Source organism: Oxyura jamaicensis, chromosome 1 (assembly GCF_011077185.1).
Source record: "Oxyura jamaicensis isolate SHBP4307 breed ruddy duck chromosome 1, BPBGC_Ojam_1.0, whole genome shotgun sequence".
Taxonomy (NCBI): domain Eukaryota; kingdom Metazoa; phylum Chordata; class Aves; order Anseriformes; family Anatidae; genus Oxyura; species Oxyura jamaicensis.
Genome location: NC_048893.1, coordinates 61681983 through 61703243, shown reverse-complemented (window position 1 = coordinate 61703243; position 21261 = coordinate 61681983). Strand labels below are relative to the sequence as shown.

At 40.1% G+C, this 21261-nt stretch overlaps 1 protein-coding gene across 21 annotated transcripts in view; it reads left to right on the top strand.

The window, feature by feature from the left end:
* BICD1 (BICD cargo adaptor 1) overlaps positions 1-21261 on the top strand; it is a 175578-nt gene that overhangs the window by 124237 nt on the left and 30080 nt on the right. For 18 of the 21 annotated variants that reach the window (XM_035344823.1, XM_035344881.1, XM_035344935.1 and 15 more), the window contains 3 exons: positions 1700-2170; positions 7431-8525; positions 17192-17343. In XM_035344823.1, the coding sequence (XP_035200714.1) occupies positions 1700-2170; positions 7431-8525; positions 17192-17343 (1718 nt within the window). The remainder of the gene's footprint in view (positions 1-1699; positions 2171-7430; positions 8526-17191; positions 17344-21261) is intronic. The other 3 variants (XM_035344832.1, XM_035344862.1, XM_035344925.1) reach the window with 1 other exon arrangement.

The window sequence follows — 21261 nt, the reverse complement described above, 5'->3', positions numbered from 1 at the left end:
TTTTTTTTTCCTCTCCAATTCTTTAAGTTGTAAGTGTAGCTACTTGATTGGATTTAATAATTTTTTTAGATGGATGTCTTTCTACAATCAGAGAAAATACCAGGTACCTAAATGCAAATTTCAAAATACCATAGATTTTTCTTTTATGTTTAAAATCTCTCAGTATGACTTGGGAACTTTCTCTGTTGTTCAATATTTTTTCATTCTCTGGGTTTGATTTTTAAGCTTGCCTTTCCAAAAGCTTATGAGTACAAGACTTTTGACAGGTTGATTAACATTCTATTCTAAAAGGAATGGTTGATGTTTCTGTATTCACCAGAATCTTATAGTTTGTTTAAAAATATACATATATACATACATATCAAATAAAAACTATTTTGAGACAATGGATTAAAATTGCACATAGTAATGCACATTAATTTGAGTTAGAAATGTCTCAAATGAAAAGTTTTTAATTTTTTTTTTATAGAAGCACAGAAGTTCAGCGTTTCTTTGCTAAACCATCAAACCAGCGTTTCTTTGCTAAACCATCAAATTATTTCACCTGATACAGGGAATTTTTGGCATTTAGAAATGAAAAGGTGAATGACTAACATGCCTAGAATTAAACTAAAAATCTAAGATGATCTATAGTAATTTTTACCAGTCTTCCTTTTCATTGTTTTGGGATGTTTTAGCAGTGAAAAGGAAGATGAGAATGGCCAGCAAGGGAAGATGTGCCACACTGGGGAACTCCTGCACTGTCTTCACATTGCTGAGCAATTGGTTTCATGCTAGAATGGGTTTCCCTAGGCTTTGCTTCTTTTTAGGTGCAATAGAGAGGACTGCAGTTACCTCCTTGTTGTGGGAAATGTCAGAGTTGCCTTTAAAGAAGAGAGATGATTTCCTCAGCCCACACTGCCCATAAATACACTGATAAAATCCTGCACTGTGTGTGGGGCTGTCAAAGGCACAGGACCCCTGACTCCCTCCAAGGTTGGTGCAGCAGTGCAGGATCAGTGGTGGAAGTGTTTCAGGCAACAACAGGTTGCCACATGCTCCAAAGTGGCATCCCTACACGCAGTTCAAGGACTGTGTGGCTGAATGAGCTATAGTTTAAGCACCTCAGAGTTTAAAGTGATTGTATGAATAGCTTGATGTCCAGTTTTTAAAATTAAATGCTTTCTGAATAAAGGAGAAGATCACGTAACACAGAGAAGAGTTGAGGCTCTCCTGCAGTTTCTTGACCATCAACATTTTTGACCACTCCTAAGACACCAAGGTACTTTAGAGTAACCATGCCTAAGTGACTCTACATCTGGTAAGAATTTAGATAGGAAGTAATCTTCAGAATATTTGTAATTAATAAATCAGACTATATCAATCTGAGACCTATATGTACCATGATATACCAACATTGCTAATGGTAATTCATAATAAATATATGGTTACCGGCACACCTGCTACTAAACATATTTCTTTCCATAAAATACATTTTTTATTGTCATAAGTTATTTGGGAAAAAGTGTAATATTTCCTGTTTCTCACCTGCTGTAAAAAGTACGCAGTGGGGTCTTCAACGAAGAAAGCTCCACTTGCATTTTCTGTACAGACATTTCTTTGCAGCTGCAGGCAATGCCTGGTATTTAACATTTTATTTTCTGTAGTACCTATTTCAATAGGGCTAAAAAATGGCAGGTTTTCATGACTCAAGTTTTAGTATTATGAATGTTCTTTGTCTTGTCTAATTCAGGTTGAATACGAAGGCTTAAAGCATGAGATTAAACGATTTGAGGAGGAGACAGTGTTGCTTAACAGTCAGCTAGAAGATGCCATCCGGCTGAAGGAGATTGCAGAGCATCAGCTGGAGGAAGCCTTGGAAACTTTAAAAAATGAAAGGGAGCAAAAGAACAATCTGAGAAAGGAACTCTCCCAGTATATCAACCTCAATGATAGTATGTATAATAACCATATTAATATATCAGTAGATGGATTAAAGTTTGCAGAGGATGCGAGTGAGCCCAACAATGATGACAAAATGAACGGACATATCCATGGGCCTCTTGTGAAACTCAATGGTGACTACCGAACTCCCACGGGTAGGAAAGGAGAATCTCTGCACCCCGTCTCCGACCTCTTCAGTGAACTCAACATATCAGAAATACAGAAACTGAAGCAGCAACTCATGCAGGTAAGAGTTTAATTGAATGTTCTAAAACTTGTGGTCACGCATCATATGGACCCTGGTGCCAGTTTTTGCATTGACCTCAACTTCCCTCAGTGTTGTTCTTGACCATGTATTTCTACTTCAGTGTTTCTCCATATTCAGATTTTGCCAGAAATTACCTTAGAGGACGGAATAGCTGTCTGTGCAAAGTCAGCATCATCTGAGCTGATGTTTACTGGGAAGAGTAGAAAGGGACTTAGTTACTGTAGTTGCAGGTGGCTAGATTCTCTTTTCCTGGTTTAATAATGGGAAATACCCCTGAGGTTTCAAGTAGAATAAAATCCTCTTCAGCATGACCAAAATTATCCAGGAAAAAAAAGGAGGGGGAAATGCAGATAGATTTGATTATGATCCTTGCAAGTCAGAGGGTTTTTTGCCATTAAACTTAGCATGCAATCAGGAGATAACAAAAGGGGAGAAGAATACCTGTGTACTCAGAGCATCTGAGGTGTCATGCAATGGTCTTGTCCATGTGGGCGGTCCCAGCAGATGCGTAGGTGAGTGCATGTTGATCATTTATTTTCAAGTTATCTGGGCTCAGCCCAGGCATAACCAGAATAGGAGCTTGGGGTGTGACACAAATTAAAACTCAAGCTGATAGCCCAGAGCTGACATTATCTTAGAAAGGAGTATAGTGAAGGGGTCCCTCTGTCCAAGCTGTTGAGCATCAGCTCTGCCAAAAGAGCTTGAAAGGTTTTGGCACCTTCAAAGAAACATCCAGCACGTAAAAGGTGATTTGCGGTAAAGCTGAGCAAACCCAATTTTCAGCTCTTGCTGGAGAACAATAAATCCCTATGAGTTTGTCCTGTATTAGCTGAAGTGTTGTCTTACTTAATCACCAAACTCACCATGGGAAGTTTTCATTTGAGCTATGACAAGGAAAATGTTAATGACATCTAATGCGGGTAACTTTGATGCAGAACATACATATTTTAACTGGAAAAGCTTGAAATTTGGAATTTTATTTCTGTGAAAAATTCTGGCAGAGACTCTTCCAGTATTAAGATAGAAACAACATGTATATTTTGCTTCCATATACATATTATATGCAAGTTGTGATTTTATTCAGAGATATGATGTTAAGAAAAAATACCCAACTTCCAAAAAACATGCTTTGATATGTTCGTATTTTAATATACGGCTTAACTGTTTATTTAAAAAGACGGGTTGTTTGGCTAAGTCTTTTCTTGATTATATTAAATATTAAGCTTTTTGAGTCAGCAAACTTCTGCTTGAAAGATACTGCAAATGTTTTTATCATCTCTGATTTTAACATTACTTACTTCTTTTACGCTTCGTAAACAAAGAGTCAGCCTTCTGACAGTCACTAGCCACTAGCTGTCCATCCTAGGACTCTAGAAGGACCCTAGAAGATAGATCTAACCATTTTTTGGTCAGAGTGGCTTCTTTGGGCCCCAGCAGCTCATGGAAATAGCCTCCATTGTTGTTCAGTATTCTAGTGAAGGTTTGAAAAAATGAGACTATACCTAGCTGGAAACCTGATTTCTTTAGAAACTGTGAAGGCTTACTACAAACTGCTGATGTGTACACTTTTTAAAGCAATCATCTCCTCTGTTTCATTGTATCAGCTCACCTTGGGTCACACAAATTAACTGTGAAAAATTCCATCAAAAGTTTTTCCTCATGGTAAGAGGGAGATTTAATTGGGTTCAAGCTGACAAAAGGTAATTCTTCAGCAAAATTGGATTTTTCCTCCTCAGCAGCATCTTTGCCATGTGGTGTTCATACTGTCATATCTAGATACTTGGTACATGCTCCTCTTCTTCACTCAGACGAGGTTTCTACTATGACTGCTGCTGAAGGAACTGACCCTCTCTTTAGGAAGCATTTTCATGTCTATAGGACGCGTTTCTTGTCCAGTGGGAAGAATTATCCATCCCGGTTTTAAAGCCTAGGACTCCTCTCTTCCTGCTGCTTTCCCTATTCCCAAGGCCAACATTATAGAACTTAGATTAAGCTTTCTTTTAAAAAAAGAAAAAGTGTCAATCAGCCCAGGTTCTGACACTCCTCCAGCTGCCTCTTACTCTCTGGCAAAAATGATGGTTCTTGAAATGTGTACTTTTCATTTATTCCAGCCTCACCAGGAATTGGTCACTGATACATGTTTTCAAACGTTATGTTTTTAAACAAAAAAAAAAAAAAAGAAAAAAGAAAAAGGTTAAATAGTAATGCTATAATTGGCTTCCATGACTGCAAACTATAAAACAAATTGAGAAGGAAAACTGCTCAAACTGAAATCTTTGAAAGGAAGGAAGGATACACATCAAAATGGGTACAAATGCTTTTGAATTGCTTTTATTTTCATTTTAAGATGATGACAAGAATCCTTTCCACAGCTACTAATTTAATCACAAAAGCAAAACAAAACAAAAACAAACAGAAAACAGATGGAAGAAGAACAGCCTATACCCAAATGTTTGTTCTGTGTGGAAAAAAAGACTATTGTCTAGAACAATAAATATAACTACTGTCCTTAGAAACAGCAGAGCTGTTAATATTCAGAAGGTGCACTGTGGGCTCAGTTGGAGCTTCGTTTTTTATCCTTGGAAGTAGGAGCACGTATTTATCTTCAAACAGAAGTGGATTAATGTCATCCATAATTACTGGACTAGAATGAGTAAAATTCAGTAGATCCATGTATTTCATTTTACCTACTGTACAGAAGGGTGTATGGGCTTTAAATTTGCATGTTTTCTCTAGAAATAATCCTTTCTATTTGAGAGAAGCATTTGTTTCCAGATCCCATTTAAGTTCAGCAGAAAAATGATCGTAAAGATCCCTATTAGATCTGTTGCAGTTTTTCTTCATTGTAGAATATGACAGCTGAGGTCAATAATCTGGTAGGATTCTGTCTGATAAATTTAAGCAGACACTGAAACACAGTACTTCTTTAGCATCAAGTTTTTTTGTTTTTTTTTTTAATGTAGGGAAAAACTCTTTGGCTGTTAATTTTTACACTGTTGGAATCCACTGTTAATTGCTTCCATGTGAACATACCCACACATGCGGGCATATATACTTCAAAAAGCCAACTATCTTTGCTGTGTGCATCGTTATCCACATGTCTCACCATAAGGCGAGGTGGTCCTTTAAATTACCAGAAGCTCATGTACATCTCACCTTACCAGGCTGAAGAAATAAATACCTCCAGTAGCTGGTGAGGATAATGTAATTAACACTTCAGCCTGCTGTGCCAGGTGGTAGCAACTAGAGTTCAGCTGAGGGAGAGCAGCCAGGGAGAGCAGACCTCAGGCAGGCTACTCAGTGGAAAATTCATAGGGAAGATAATGAAAATGCTTTTGCTGGTAGCTCTGTGTTGGTCCCCAGGATAGACCAGGCAGGGAAATCTGCACAGAGAGCCATCACCTTTTAAGAAGATGGGTTGGTAGTAGGGAGGATTCTGCTGTTTTGTGTTTTCTCTCAGTAAACCAGATGCTCAACAAGAGTGGGATGACACCAGTGGTGAGCTGCAGGACAGGCTAAAGGCAGACTGGGATGGCAACTGGGGAACAGTTGTACTGGTATACTCATTGCATTCAGCTGTCCTCTTCTGCATTACAGCACAGGCTACGTCGTGCCTAAATGGAGCTTCCTATGTTTAAGGAGACAGATTCTACTTGGGTCATAAAATAATGATGTTTTTTTCTTCTTGAGTAATCAGTCAGCTGCATACAAGAAAACTAGGCAGACTATTTACATGTTTTTAACATGGCTTCTATTTTTAATCTCATGGTCTTTGCTGCAATCAATTGCAAGTTATAATTGAGGCAATGTTTTGAAAGCCTTTCTGTAAAGCCAGGAGATCATCATATGCCTTAGTACCTTAGTATTTCTGAGCAGCAGCTACTGCTCAAAAGCCCCATTATGAGATAACAAAAGTCTGAACCGCTGCTTCAGACATTTTGTGAGACAACATTAATAAGCTCCAAGTCTCTAAAAAGCTTTTCTTTTCCATCAGTGAGTTTCATGGTGGCTGCTTTGACTCTTCCAAACACTACCTGGGGGGATGCTGATAGGGAAGGCAATGCTTTTTTGAAGGGTCTTTCAGAACTGACAGCTTTGAATTCTCTGAATTAGTAATTCAGCCACGCACAGTGGGAGTGTGGAACATGTCTTTGCACGTGTAAATACCAGGCTGAGATACTGCAGCAGAGGGAGAGTAAGAGCAGTCAGCCTGATAGGCTCCAGATCCTGCTGCAAAGACCATGAGAGTGAGAATCATGCCTTGTCCCCATGCCTTCCTCTGCTTCCCAATTCACAGCTCAGAATAGGATGAAGGCAAAGAAGAAAAGTTGGAACATTACACAAAAATTTGAAATGAGAACCATTCAAGGGTGTTATGAGCAGTGAATATCTGAGCAGGTAGATTTTTCTTGTTTGCTTGTTTTAAGATGCTGTGCTTTAAAACTTCAAGAGTCCTCTAGGACCTCTTCCACTTTTCAACAACCATGTTTCTCGGTGGCTGTTCAGAAAGGAACTTAATAGGTCAGAACCAGTGGTTTGTTAATTATACTGCAAATTCCACTTTTTCTGCATTATCCTTAGAAGGATGGATTTTGCTTTCCTTGAAGTGCTGGGGATGGGACATCCTAGGAGCTTCATGTGCTCAGGCTCCTGATCTGTGTTGTATTCACACATGGTGGGTTATTTGATCTAATCTGAGAAATGTATACAGCCATTTGTTTACTGTTTTTGCATTCAGTAATCAAGCCTTCCTTTATGAAAATTTGCAACGGTCCAAAGATGTAAATAAAAATTGTGGAGGATGGTAAAGCTATTCACAGGAAATGTGAATTTAAACTCCACTGGGAAATGTGTATGTATCAGTGTAACATGTTATAGTTGACAGTGATGCAGTTATGCCTATTAAAATTCAGGGAACATATGTCTTGATAAATCCAGTATCATCACGCTAGCTAACTATGCACTTAGTGCTTGGGCACTAATTCTTCAGTGGGCAATGTGTGAGATCCTGCATATGGCAGCAGAAGCGGGGACTTCATAATCCTGTACAAGTGGCATGTATCTCTTTGATTTAATTTTATGGATTAGGGTTATATGAGTATAATCTTTTGGAAGCCCTCAGGTTGCATCTGCAGAATTGGAGAGTGGAAGTGGTGAACATGATTGGCAGAGTTTGGTGTTCAGCAGAAAAGCATGGGTGGGATCAGGTGCCAGGTGTCTAACTTTGACTCTGTTGCAGGTGGAGAGAGAGAAGGCCATTCTCCTGGCCAACCTACAAGAGTCTCAGACGCAGCTGGAGCACACGAAGGGAGCCCTGACTGAGCAACATGAGCGAGTCCACAGGCTCACGGAACACGTCAATGCCATGAGGGGGCTGCAAAGCAACAAGGAGCTAAAAGCAGAGCATGACTGTGAGAAGGGCCGAGATTCTGGCGAGGAAGCACATGACTATGAGGTGGACATCAATGGCTTGGAGATTCTAGAATGTAAATACAAAGTAGCTGTTACAGAGGTGATAGACCTTAAAGCAGAAATCAAAGCCTTAAAGGAGAAGTATAATAAATACGTGGAAAACTACACTGAAGAGAAGGCCAAGTATGAGAGCAGAATCCAGACATATGATGAACAGGTGACAACCCTGGAGAAGTCGACCAAGGAAAGCCAGGAAAAAATGGTCCACATGGAAAAGGAATTACAAAGGATGACAAGCATAGCGAATGAAAACCACAATACCCTCAACACCGCCCAGGATGAGTTGGTGACATTTAGTGAGGAACTGGCTCAGCTCTACCATCATGTCTGCCTGTGCAACAACGAGACACCAAACAGGGTTATGTTGGACTATTACAGGCAAAGCAGAGTCACCCGCAGCGGCAGCCTGAAAGGACCAGATGACCCTCGAGGTCTCCTTTCCCCGCGGCTTGCCAGAAGGGGAATGGCATCGCCCGTAGAAGCCAGGACCCCAACCGAGCAGGTGACAAAAGAGGCTGTGGAGCCTGGCAAGGAGCAGAGCCCAACTAAAACACCTACAATTTCCCCTGTCATCACAGCCCCTCCTTCCTCCCCTGTCTCCGATACCAGTGACATTCGCAAAGAGCCGATGAACATCTACAACCTCAATGCCATAATAAGGGACCAAATCAAGCACTTGCAGAAGGCTGTAGATCGGTCGCTGCAGCTGTCGCGCCAGCGTGCTGCAGCTCGGGAGCTGGCGCCCATGATTGACAAAGACAAGGAGGCCTTAATGGAAGAGATACTGAAGCTGAAATCCCTCCTGAGTACCAAGCGGGAGCAGATAGCAACCCTGAGAGCAGTGCTGAAAGCCAACAAGCAGGTAAGGTGCCAAAAAGAGAGTCGGCCAGGAGTGCCTGTTATTTAGACAGGTCACTTGCAAGGTTATCCATCAGTATTTCAGGGGGAGAGACTTTACTGAGCCTCTCAATCACAGTGAGGGCAGGCCTCTCTTCCCTACCACTCCACCTCCTCTCTAAGCTCTCCATCTCTGCTTTTTTCCAGCACCCACCATTCAACAAGGGCTCAGGCAGCAGAGAGTGAGGGAAAAGCAGAGGAGAGGGGCAGGGAGGGATCCACAACAGTCAAGCACCACAGCAAATTTAACGAAATTAAATTAAAAAACAGAAAGCTAAAGCACATCTCTTGAAGAGAATGGCAGGTGCAAGAGTGCAAGTGGGCAACTTGGACTTTATAGAGCTGGGCATTTTTGTGATAAAATACCAGGTGAAATGCTGAATTATTTTCTTCATAGGTAGTTGGATTTTCTAAAAATTGTTTTTCTTTTATTCTTATAACTTTTGCTATTGTAACATTTTTTATCCTTTAGAATATAAGTTCTGTTGCTTTGTTTTTAAGAAAGGGGACAACATGAGTATATGATAAAGCAACCTGAAATAGTAACTGCATTTTTTTAGACAGATTCATTATAAAGTTATATTTTACAAGAATAAAAAATTTCAAGTGAGTATTTTGAAAAATTAAACAGCTTAAAAGTCATAGAATCATACAGCATCCTGAATTGGAAGGGACCCACAAGAATCACTGAGTCCAACTCCTGGCTCCACACAGGACCAACCAAAAAACAGACCATGTGTCTGAGAGCACTGTCCAAATGCTTCTGGAACTCCAGCAGGCTCGGGGCTGTGACCACTGCCCTGGGGAGCCTGTCCCAGTGCCCGACCACCCTCTGGGTGCAGAACCTTTCCCTAACCCCCAGCCTGACCCTCCCTGTCCCAGCTCCATGCCGTCCCCTCGGGTCCTGTCGCTGTCCCCAGAGAGCAGAGCTCAGCGCCTGCCCCTCTGCTCCCCTCGTGAGGGAGCTGCAGGCCGCCATGAGGCCTCCCCTCAGCCTGCTCTGCTCTGGGCTGAACAAACCCAGGGACCTCAGCCGCTCCTCATACATCTTGCCCTCCAGACCCTTCGCCATCTTTGTAGCCCTCCTTTGGACACCTTCTTATGCTTTTATAACCTTCTTATATATTGATGCCCCAGACTATAAACTGTACTCAGGGTGAGGCCTCGAAAGCTCAGAGCAGAGTGGGACCATCCATCAATGCCATGCAGCCCAGGGTGTTCTTGGCCCTCCTGGCTGCCAGGACACACTGCTGACTCATTCAACACCATCAACCAGCCCCCCTAGATCCCTTTTTACAGGGCTGCTCTCCAGCATTTTGTCCCCCCAGTCTGTGCATATACTCAGGGTTGCCCTTTCCCAGGTGTAGAATCTGACACTTGCTCTTGTTAAACTTCATATTGCTGATGATTGCCCAGCTCTCTAGTTTGTCCAGATCTCTCTGCAAGGCCTCTCTACCCTTGATGTAATCAACAGCTCCTCCCAATTTAGTGTCATCTGGAAACTTACTAATTACACCTTCTAGTCCTACATCCAACTCATTTATGAAAACATTACAGAGAACTGGCCCCCAGATGGAGCACTGTGGGACCCCACTAGTGACTGGCCACCAGTCTGATGTAACCCCATTTACTTATAACCCTTTGAGCCTGATCCAATCGCCAATTGTTCACCCATCTCATTATGTTTTATCTAGCTGCATGCTGGACATTTTGTCCAGCAAGGACACTGTGAGAAACAGTATCAAAAGCTTTACTGGAATACAAAAATATTACATCAACTGGCTTCCCTTGGTCAACTAGGTGGGTGACCTTGTCATAAAAGGAAATTAAGTTCATTAAGCAGGACCTTACCCTCATGAACCCGCCTTGGCTGTGGCGAGTGACCACATTGTCCTTCAGGTGTTTTTTAATAACTACCAGAATAATTTTCTCCATAATTTTGCCAGGCAGTGAAGTGAAACTGACGGGCCTGTAATTATCAGGATCTTACCATCAAATCATCAAACCCACTTTATTTTTGATGATATACCAATGTAAATAGGCTGAGAATTGCAGCATTCTATATCAAATGCCAAAAGAGGACCGCATAATGGCGTGTTTTTCAAGAATACTCACAATATTTTTGCATGGTATATACTCCCAAGCCCCTTGTATCTGATAGATTCTGGGTCTGCAAATAATTTTAAGAAGTTAAATTCGAACATGCAAACAGTTTTATTTATTTCAAATAGTCATCTTATGCACAGAATTAAGTCTGAATGCAAGACACTGCAGGGACAGAGTCTCTGTTCAGATTGCCCAGGACTTTTCTCATCTTAAAGGTGTGTAGTTATAACCACATGGGGGCATAAATCCTGGTTAATAGCTTGGGATCCTATTCTCTAATGACAAAGATAGGATCTCAGTGTTAAGATTCCCCGAAGTTGATTAATCTGACATTAAAGTTTGAAATTTAATTGATGATTGGGTCTGCAACTCTATTTCTAGGTAATGGGGATTTTAAAATTGCATCTATATTTCAGTGTACATTGAGTCATTTTTACCATGCCCACCTCCCCCCCATACAACACATGTTAAATATTAATTTGAGTAATTAAGTACCATCCTTAGCTAAGTAATAATAGCTCTGAGCAATTACATAAGGATTTTCCATGTAATTAAGATGTAATTGAAGTACATCTTTATATACTAAAACAAAGATTACAAAGATTTTTTTTATTATTTTTTTTTAATTACTGTCAGAAGTAACACATCATCCTGAAGCATGCTCACTGAAATGGGAAAGATAGAGTTGCTGAGTAAGAAGGTGCTATCAGCTAAACTTTTCTTTGCTGGGTAACAGCATAAATGTCAGTAGCTATTCAATTGGGTATCAACTCTTGTAATGCTGTTCATGCAAACCAAATACCAGTATCCTCAAACTTTTAAGTTAAAAGGCATAATAATATAAAAGGGGTGGAGAAATTTAAAGTTAGAGAGATGGGGGTTGAGTTAATTGTGGTGTAGCAGTACTGCCAGCCTCTGGCAATAAGTGTATCCCAAGGACAAAAAGCAGCCAAAAGCACATCTCATGTTCAGAAAACACGAGTCAAGATTCATCCCCTTGAATTTTTCCTCTCCAAAATAATAAGTTTCTAAGCAGCAAAAGGTTGGGGATATTTTCCTCTGTGGGTTCAATTAAGACAAGCCTACAGAGGACATCTGATTCAGTTTTTTTTCATTTTCTCTAAAACCACAAAAGTTTGTATTGCAATTTATTAAAAACATCCCTTGAGCCCTAATGAAGCTGATGTTGACATGCAGTGATGTCTTTTCATCCTGTACATCGTGCTGTGAGACAGTTAAGGTGATTTTTTTTTATTTTTTTGAATAATTTTGGAAGGCAAAATTAGCACAGTCGAATGCACTGGAAAAACAATGACAATAACTGGCCTTTCTAGAGCATCCCAACATTCAAATCCTGGGGGCAGATCAGCAGCCGGGCACTGGGTATTTGGGGCTGTATTTCAGGGGCTGTATTTCAGTAATGGAGTTACACCCTTTATTGGGGAAGCACTGGTGCTATCTAGTGACCACCAGAAGTATTGCAACATTCCACTGAAAATGTACAGCTTTCCTGGCCACACATTTCATTGCAGTGTGCTAACATCCTCTGTTATCCAGGTACGGCTCACTGGAATTAAAAAAAAAAAAAAAAAAAAAAAAAAGAACAAACTTGAACTGTGTTCAGTTCTCCTAACAGGAAATTGTCTGACTACAGGAAATTAACTGACTGCAGGAAAGCACTGAAGGAATCTCTGTTTCTTGTTCCTTCTGTTGCAGTGGGCTGGGCATTCTGGCAGTGCAGTTACAGCTTTTAAATCTCTAACAACATGCAATAAATTTCTGTTTGAACCTGATAAGCTATTGCCTAGCTTTCTGCATTTGACAATATCAGGTGCTAAAGTCTTTCTTTGTATTCTAGCTGTGTTTTCTTTAGTAATATTTTCACACCAGCATTTTAGCATTAGGCTGGGCCAGAAATAGAAGACACCAAACACTGTAAGATAGAAAAGAGGACATAATTTGCTCTAAGAAGCTGCAAACCTAAGACCAGGGAAATTGATTATTAAACAATTCAACGGCTCAAGATAGCAAGTCACAACATGTATCTTGCTAGCTTGCTTGCTTACTTCAGCTTGATTTATGTATCCATTTATTTGTAGCTGTAATTACTGTGTCAGCACCAGTTTCATAGAGCAAAAACCAAGTAACGTTAGGATTAACAGGGAGCATAAATTGTGAAGTAATATCAAATTAATGATATGATAACTTTCAGGACCAGTTCAGTAACGGTTTTGATTTTGGTTTCTAATAACTTACAGAGAGCAAACCTGCCTGTGAGGGGAACTTAATATCCTGTTATTGTGACTGAAATATGATCAGTCATTCTTGTAGGTAAATAATTGAATGGGAAGGAGCTGTATGAGTAAGGAAGACTTTCACATCCATATCATTGGCAATAACTGTGGTGTCTGCAGCTTCCATAACTGAGATATTGGTAAAAGTCCTTCAGATAACTGGGCTGAGTAACACCACATGTGCAGCACCTGATCGATAAACAAAAGCTCGCTTGTTATATATACACAGTGCAGTGGAATTTGTACACTGAAGCTAGGTGGAAAGATTCAGTATCGTGTGATTTCTGCACTAAAATGGCAAGCTGCTGATCACCTTTTTTCTACACACCACAGCAGGAATTAATATTCTTTCAGCAACATTTTGGTTTTATTTGGTTTTCTTCTTCTACTCTTAATATAAAGTAAATGAGACATAAAGTCTTCCTGGAATATGAAATCTATATAGAGAAAATGGGGTATGTTCATGGCTTTCAGGAGGGCAACCTTTAGGAAGCTGGATTTGACCATGGATCTCTTCTGTAAGGATAAGGAGAGGCATGAAAAAGTCTTTATTAGTTCTGGCAGCACCTTGGGTATGTGTTCACCTCAACTCCTGAAGGCCCAAGCTCTGCAAATGTGTTCTGGGGGAACAGGTATGATGAGCTTGGTGTGCCCTAGCTTTCTTCCTTACTAGTGTTTCACACTGGCAGGAGTACACTTGTTGGAGCTTTCTGCTCCCTCCCTAGATTATCCTAGATTATCCCCAGAGCTGGTTCCAGGCACAGCCACACACGTGGTTCAGTGGGCACAATTTTGGAGATTGGCTATGAGGAAGAACAAACAGAAATAAATCAGGTTATAGCTTCTGCTGGAGGAAGAACAGCATGAAGCTGTGTCTTCAGTCTGCCTTATCCTGCCTTATGCGGTACTCACAGCACAGCCTAGCAGTGCAGCAGAGATGACCAGACACACGGATACTCTGCAAGAGAGGGTCCAACCACCCCTTGTACCCTCAGCCGTGCTCCCTGTCATACATCCTGTCTGCAGGGTGCTTCAGGCTCATTTTCTGCCTGTTCAGCTCCCTAGACCAGCTCGTGGTAAGCACAGAAGAAAACCATGCGGTGTGCAAAGGTTAGGGATGGGGAAAGGCTGGGTAATTATTCTTTCAGTGGCAGCTAGCCAATATAGATTGATATAGCTATGTTGTAAAACGGCATCCTCCGAGCCAAGGAGTCTGACAGCACTCGGCCTCAGTCAGCATCCAGGTCCCAAACTGATGAGCTCTGGGTAACATGAGCATCCGCACAGACCAGTGCATGCTGGCTCTTACAAGGACTGATTGAGCAAGCTGAGCATCACATTAAAGCAATGCCCTTCTGCTCCACTGGCTGTGGTTGCCTGTATGCACATTTCTAGCAGAAGCATCCCCTGATTTCTCCCTTCTACTTTGTCTTGCTATTAAAAACACATTTTGCTCAGTTTTGCTTTGCTGATACTGCACTTGTGCTCATGATTCTTCACTTATGAGAATTTCAGAAGTGAGACCCTGGGCAACCTGCAAAGGAGCATGTTGGAAAGCTTGTTGGGTATATAGAAAGAACCTATTACGATGGTTAACAATGAGAGAGTACTGTTGAAGTCCTTGTTGTTTTATGATAAAACACATATTTTGTTATATTCTACATATTTTCAATTTTTATTGTAAAACAAATAAAAGCATTAGTGATGGAAAAACACAATTCCTCATGGCTCTACCATACCTGAAAAATAAATTACAGCTGTGACTACATAAAAGCTACTGGGTAGAAAATTGTTGATTGTCTATGGGAAAAGTAGAAGTAATTAATTAGTATTACACCAAGATTACATTTTTCTAATTTCTTCAGAAAAAAAGGCAATGATAAAGTGTTGCCTCATCTTGAACTGTAATACTTAATGCTTTCCAGCACGCTTTTCTGGTAATGCAAAACAGCCAGAGCAAACAGGTCAGTTGAACTGCAGGCACTGAAACTTTGTTTTGCTAGATCAGCACCACCAGCCAGAACATGCATACTGAGTTTCTGCATAGGAGGTGATCTTCGTGAATTTCTGCAGAACGACATTTTCCCCTTCAGTTTCTGTTGAGACAGAGAATTTTGGTTATGAAGAATAACTGCAGGAGCAAGAGGAAAGGGATTTCTGTTAAAAAGGATTGCTGTTAACTATTTCTCTCTAGTCCTTGCACACAGTTCCCTGTTGTGTAAGCTACTAGATTTACAGGGAATATGTATTCCCAATACTGAAACAAACAATTTTTTAAATAAGTCTAGCATTAGGTGGCACAGCACGTATCTTTAACTCATTTTTATTCCTAAAAAAAGAAAAAATCTGAATACATGAATTCTGTATTTGAACTGCCATAGTTAAGGGCAGTGATCTGGAATTCTCTTGCAGAACAAAGACGTCTGAATTCCTGCTTTGGGCCAAAGCAGAACTCAGTTTGAGCAATGGAGCCTAGCTCTGTTCTCATCAATCACTTCTGCCTCATTAGTGACCTGAAAATTCTTAAATTATTCCGATTTAATCATACCTGCTAAGAAGGAATTTGTCTGCTGACTCCCTATGTTCTAGATTTCTTTTCAAAAATGTATCTTTGTGAAACATAATTAATCTTTCTTCTCCATGTTAATTTATGTGTTAATTTTTGCTCATGGCTGGAAACGTAGAAAGCTGATGATTTCTGTTTTTTCCTGCTAGGGCGTAGGATGGTGTCTACCATCCTACATTATACCAAAGCATATGTCATAAAGGCTGCTACAAACCCTAAGTGTCTTTTATTTTGTTTTGTTTTACAATGTGTTGCTGATGATTTCACGTTTGACATGAAAAAAAGAATCTATTTAAAATTATATGTAATCACTAGCAATTTTTTAAAAAGTTCTAAATGTAAACTAGTGTGAAAGTGGAAAAAAAAATATTGCTGGGTATATAATTAAAAAAAAAAAAAAAGGAAAATTTATTTTAGTGTGGCCAGTTGTAACTGCTATTTCCCAACGCACAAATGAACAGAGTTGTGTTTTGATAGAATAAGTTAATAATGTCCTTTTCTTAAGAGGCGTTTTTAGTGACAAATCCAGCAAGATTCAGAAAACTGAGTTTAAATTCAGTTTCCAAGTGTTTGGTCATTAGCATCCCTTTGCTGGCATCTTTGAAATTATGTTTCCCAACAATTCTTTCCCCTGCTGATGGCTCAAGAAACCACAAGATCAACAGGGGAAACTGATGGCTGATATGCAATGCTACAACTTATTCTGCACTAAGTGAAGTGAAAAAATACCACCCCCTCCGCCCACCCCCCCCACCCTCTAGGTAAATGCAAAAGGAAACGTTTTTTCTTCAGGTAATTCAATGGCAATAATTTAAGATGTCTCACAGCAACAGTAGGTGTAAAGCCTCTATAACAGTATGTATTTTGAATAAATTCAAAATGATACTAAATTTCATAAGTACAACAAAAGATTCTACTCTTGCAAAAATAAGACAAATGTAATTACTAAAATGTAATTATATGGTCAGGAAATTAAAGAAATCTAGTGGAGGAAATGGGCAAAATAAAAGAAAGAAGGAAGCAGAGAAATAAAGAAATAGCTATCTACAAACCCTTGCTTTCCTTTTAAGTGAAAATTGTAGTTTACGCATTCTTTGTTCTTTTTTGTAGTCATTAAAGCTGACAGAATAATGTAGTTTTGCACAACAGTAGGTACTGACAGTGCTCAGATGTGAAAACCAGCTGTCACACCCTAGCAATCACCTCATGCAAGGAAAGCCATGGCAGAAAGCATGAGGAAGACCAAGTCAGTTCAGCCCCCAGCTACCAAGGCTGAGTCTAACGTGCCACGTGTGTCCCATTTGCAACGTGGTCAGAGATGCCCCTGGTAGCTTACTGCGGCTCAAGGATGTGGTAGCAACTCCTTAAGCTGTAACTTGCTCACTTTCCTGAGCCCTCAACATGCAGCTGCACCATTTTGCACAGACAGTTAAGGTGCTGAGTTGTAGCCAGTGCATTATAATTGGCTTTGTCCTTTCAACTGCTTTCTCCTTTTCCTGGCTTTATGGAGTACAACTTAAAAGATGACGTTAAAGGGCACGGTGCAGGTCTAACCTTCTTTTGCTGTGTGAATGGAGAAGGAAATATAAAATAAAATCAAACACGGCATCTGAGCTATTATCAGGTATCTTTGTCATAAGCAAATATCCTTGTCTGTGTTTTCAGACAGCTGAAGTGGCATTAGCCAATTTGAAGAATAAATACGAAAATGAAAAAGCAATGGTGACTGAAACCATGACCAAGCTAAGAAATGAACTTAAGGCTTTGAAGGAAGATGCAGCAACCTTCTCATCCTTGAGAGCAATGTTTGCAACCAGGTAAGGGAAATGATTTCACTGTCTGACTCAACACTGTAAAAGTAAATAAGCGTGCTAAGCGAGAACAGACATACCTGTGTATGTTGGGTACTTAGGAGGGGAGATAGAAAGTATTTTCTGCAAGGTCAGGGGTTAGCTGGATGAAGGTGAATGAGTCTTACAGTGCATGCTGTGCAAAACTTGCAAGCTTTCAAGTGCTACTGGGATGCATGTCTTGGAAAATAATGCTAGAGAATAGCAATGTCAATACAACCTTGAGTAAAGTGTTATAAATGCCAGTATCAGCCTTCAGTCTATTTGCATTTATAGGGCTTTTTTAAGTGAAAATCAAATAGGAGATTTATGTGGCTGATATTCGCATTCAGAAGTACACAGTGATTCTGTCACATAAAGCTGTCGTATGGGCAATGAAGATCTTCAGAATCTTATGGTTTCATTATCATGAGATTTATTACTTACCACTGGAAAAATCTATTTCATCAACCAGCCTGTGCTGTGATCCAGCACTAATAATTGCGAGGTCAGTGCAATTTCACATTTCAACTTGAATTCTTATATTCTCCAGCTGTAATACCAAATTTATTAACTTCTATAAGATAAAAGTTTCACTTACCATCTGTAGCATAGTTCTTCCTGACATGACAGTAATTAATCATTTCTCTTTTCTTCTCCCATACCTTCTTAGAAGAGCTTTTGGTTTTAGGTACTTTTCAAAACGTTAGCTACAAATATTTAGGTTTTGAAGATCCAGTGTTTCCATCAATAAATTCTTACCACAGTCTGCAAGTGATAAGACTTCTTCGTGCCTTGTGCCAACAACTCCCCCGTGCTCCCTGCGCTATAGAGCTGCCACCTCACCTCTTCCAGAATTCTACAGTCTTTTGTTGCTTAGACATGGTAGCAGCAGCAGCTGAGAGGTGGGAAGGATGGAGAAGGGGCCATTTACATATATTGTGACTTTGGTGCTGTGTACAAATTCATCATAGGTTCATCGTTGGGAGAGTACGTGTAGTGCCATAATGGAAATGAAGAACCAACTCATCAGGTGGTGTGAACCAAGGTAGCTCCATTCATTTGATTGCCATCTAGAGATTGTCTTCAGGAAAACAAACTTCTGTGTGTGTTTTAGAAATGCTCGTGTTGATCTTTGCTTACCAGCTCATTACTCTAGGAGGTAAATGAATGTATTAACTCTATAAGGCTACCTGGAGGGCTACTAACTCCTGAAGAGGGTGTGGCATCATGAGCATAAAGCAAACAAGGGTCTTATGTGGAGCCTAAATCATCAGCCTTTGAGGTAAAACAAGTTTGCAAAGATTTAGAAGCCGATACTTGAAGGGTTTATTAGGTTGGTGTACTGAGTGCTCTTTAGTGTATTCAGGCATCCCACCTGTACACGTCTGCTGGATTTAAGACCTGCCCTACAGCCAGTGGGAAGCAGCAGCATCTTTTCTGTGAGAATTAAGCTTAAAGGGTGCCATTCATTTAGATCCCTATTATAGATACCTTGTGTAGGATGCAATGAAACGTGTCTCTTCTACAACTATAAAAGGAGTCTGTGTCGCTTGCTGAGTTACCAATTTCCACTTCATAAATGTCTAATATTAGTAGAGATAAACCCCACCCAAAGCATTGACTGCTGTTGGTAAATGCCATGCAGTTGTGATTAAAAGCTCACTGCAGGACCTAGGGATGTATTCCTGCCCTTGAGGTCATACGTTTTGACCAGTATCTTGTAGGGACAGTGATTAAAAGTCACTCACTGCAACATCTTGCATATCAGTGGGCTTCTATAGATTTTTCTGTTGTAGAATATTGCTTTTCCTTCCCTACCCAGGAATCTAATGACCTTCATAATTAAATCAATTTTCCTAAATGTTCAAATCATTGACTCATTCTGTGTACTACATTTGGAATACCTTTTGTTTAACTGACAAAGAGACGATATACTATAAATGTCTGTTCAAGAAGAAAAATCTGTTTAGAAATAGAAGAACATGAGCTTCTCCATGCAGTAACATTTGATACAATAGCAACATTCAGCATTTATATATATATATATAGTCTTCTGTTAAATAAAACAGTGATTTCCATGGTAATTCTGCATCATGATACTACACCTGAATTTGTACTATAGGGAGAATATCTCTCTAAAAATAGAGTTGTTTTATAGATCTCAGAATGATTTCACATGCTGCTTGATTGAGCGATATCCTTTCTTTTTCATAACCCATTCTTTTCTGTTCACTTGACTCTCAAATGGACATTCATTCTGGTGATGAACTGTGTGGATCCTTCATCATATGCACTGGATAAAGCTCATGCCACATGATAAGGAGAGCATAGCGCATGTGTTTCTAGTCTGAACAGCGAAGACAACAATTTTCTGCAAAGCTTCCCTATGCAGAAAGCAAGAGCCTCCCTTTTTCTGTGATTTTCCCTTGACACTTGTGCATCCTTCTATTCCTCAATTTCTTTCTTCAGATCTTTTGCCCCTCAAAAGTCCTTCTGTCCACCCTATACCTCTTCCGCTCTTTTTATTTTCCTGAACTGTTTGTTTCCCAGTCCAAAATATCTGTGGTTCTGATCTCTACAGCTTCCTTCTTTATTAGCCTTGATCCCTTTCTGAACTTATTTCAGACCTGCAAGAATATGTTCTCACCACAGTTCAAGCTCCCTTTTCCCCAAACACATCTCACAAAAGAAAAATAAAACAAATGTATAAAAACTTATTTTCTGTTATCAAACTCTTGATTGAGTTGCTTTTTTAAAATACTCCATTTTTACACCAACCCTTTTGGATCTTAAAACCACCAAAAATCCACCACACTTACAGGTCAAAGAGGTTCCATTTTCTAGCCTCTTTTTATCATCTATTTGGAAAGTTTAGAGAGCTGGAGAAGGTCAGAATGTTGGAATTAAATGGAGTGATGCCAGCTGTGAAAAACAGCTAATTGTTAAACACCTTAACTGTTCATTTTTAGGCATCCTAAATGTTTTGCTTTTTTAAATTCAGTGTTTTATATCTGTGGTAATGTTTGGGGGTAGACACCACTGATGAGGACTCTTCCATAGCAGCACTTCTGTTGGTATGTTTTAATGGTGCATTAACCCTGCTGCTGCAGCTTCTGCTGGAGAAGTCATCTTCTGTGGCTGGTTGTGGGTGGGATGCGTGGAGTTGGCAGAGCAAAGTTTAAATTCCCACCTGACACCAGGGCTATGTGGTGCTCATCAGATTCACAGCTTATGTCCACTTATTTCTTGTGCTGCTTTTGGTATTCCCAGAGCAGAAAAATGGTGTGAGCCTTTCTTGCCCCTTCTGTTGCTTCACCTTGCTCCAGCCCCGAGGCACTGTAGTATGGTGTGAGCTGTGGAGTGGTGAGACTGGCAGCCAGTGCTCCTCTACAGGGCAAACGAAAAGCAGATTATTTAAAACTTTAGTTTTGCCATCTAGAGTAAGGATTGTTCTGAGAGGGGAAGGGATGAAATGTCTCGTGCTGAAGGAGAGAAACAACTGCTTGTAGAGAAGGATCCTGAAGGGATTCAGAAAGCTAATTTTACTGAGTCCCTGCATACTCTCATTTTCCTAAGCTAAATAGATATTGAAATGTAGAGAAATATTACTCAAGATATTGCCATACTCCAGACACTACATGTACTGATTTTATTCTCTACCCATCAAGATATTTTCTTATGATTAATACTTAAAGAAAATTTGTGCTGAAAACATGGGCTAAGAAGTATGGACAGATCCCGGAGCTATCCTGGATGAGAAAACATTTATGAGCAGAAGAGAATTACGCTTATGTGGTAGAGCCAGGATTTCTCACTGTCAATATCTCTGGGTTTAGCTCAAGCTCCACTATGTGTGACTGAAATTATGCCTAGGCCTGATTTGGTATTTGGTTTGTGTTCCTA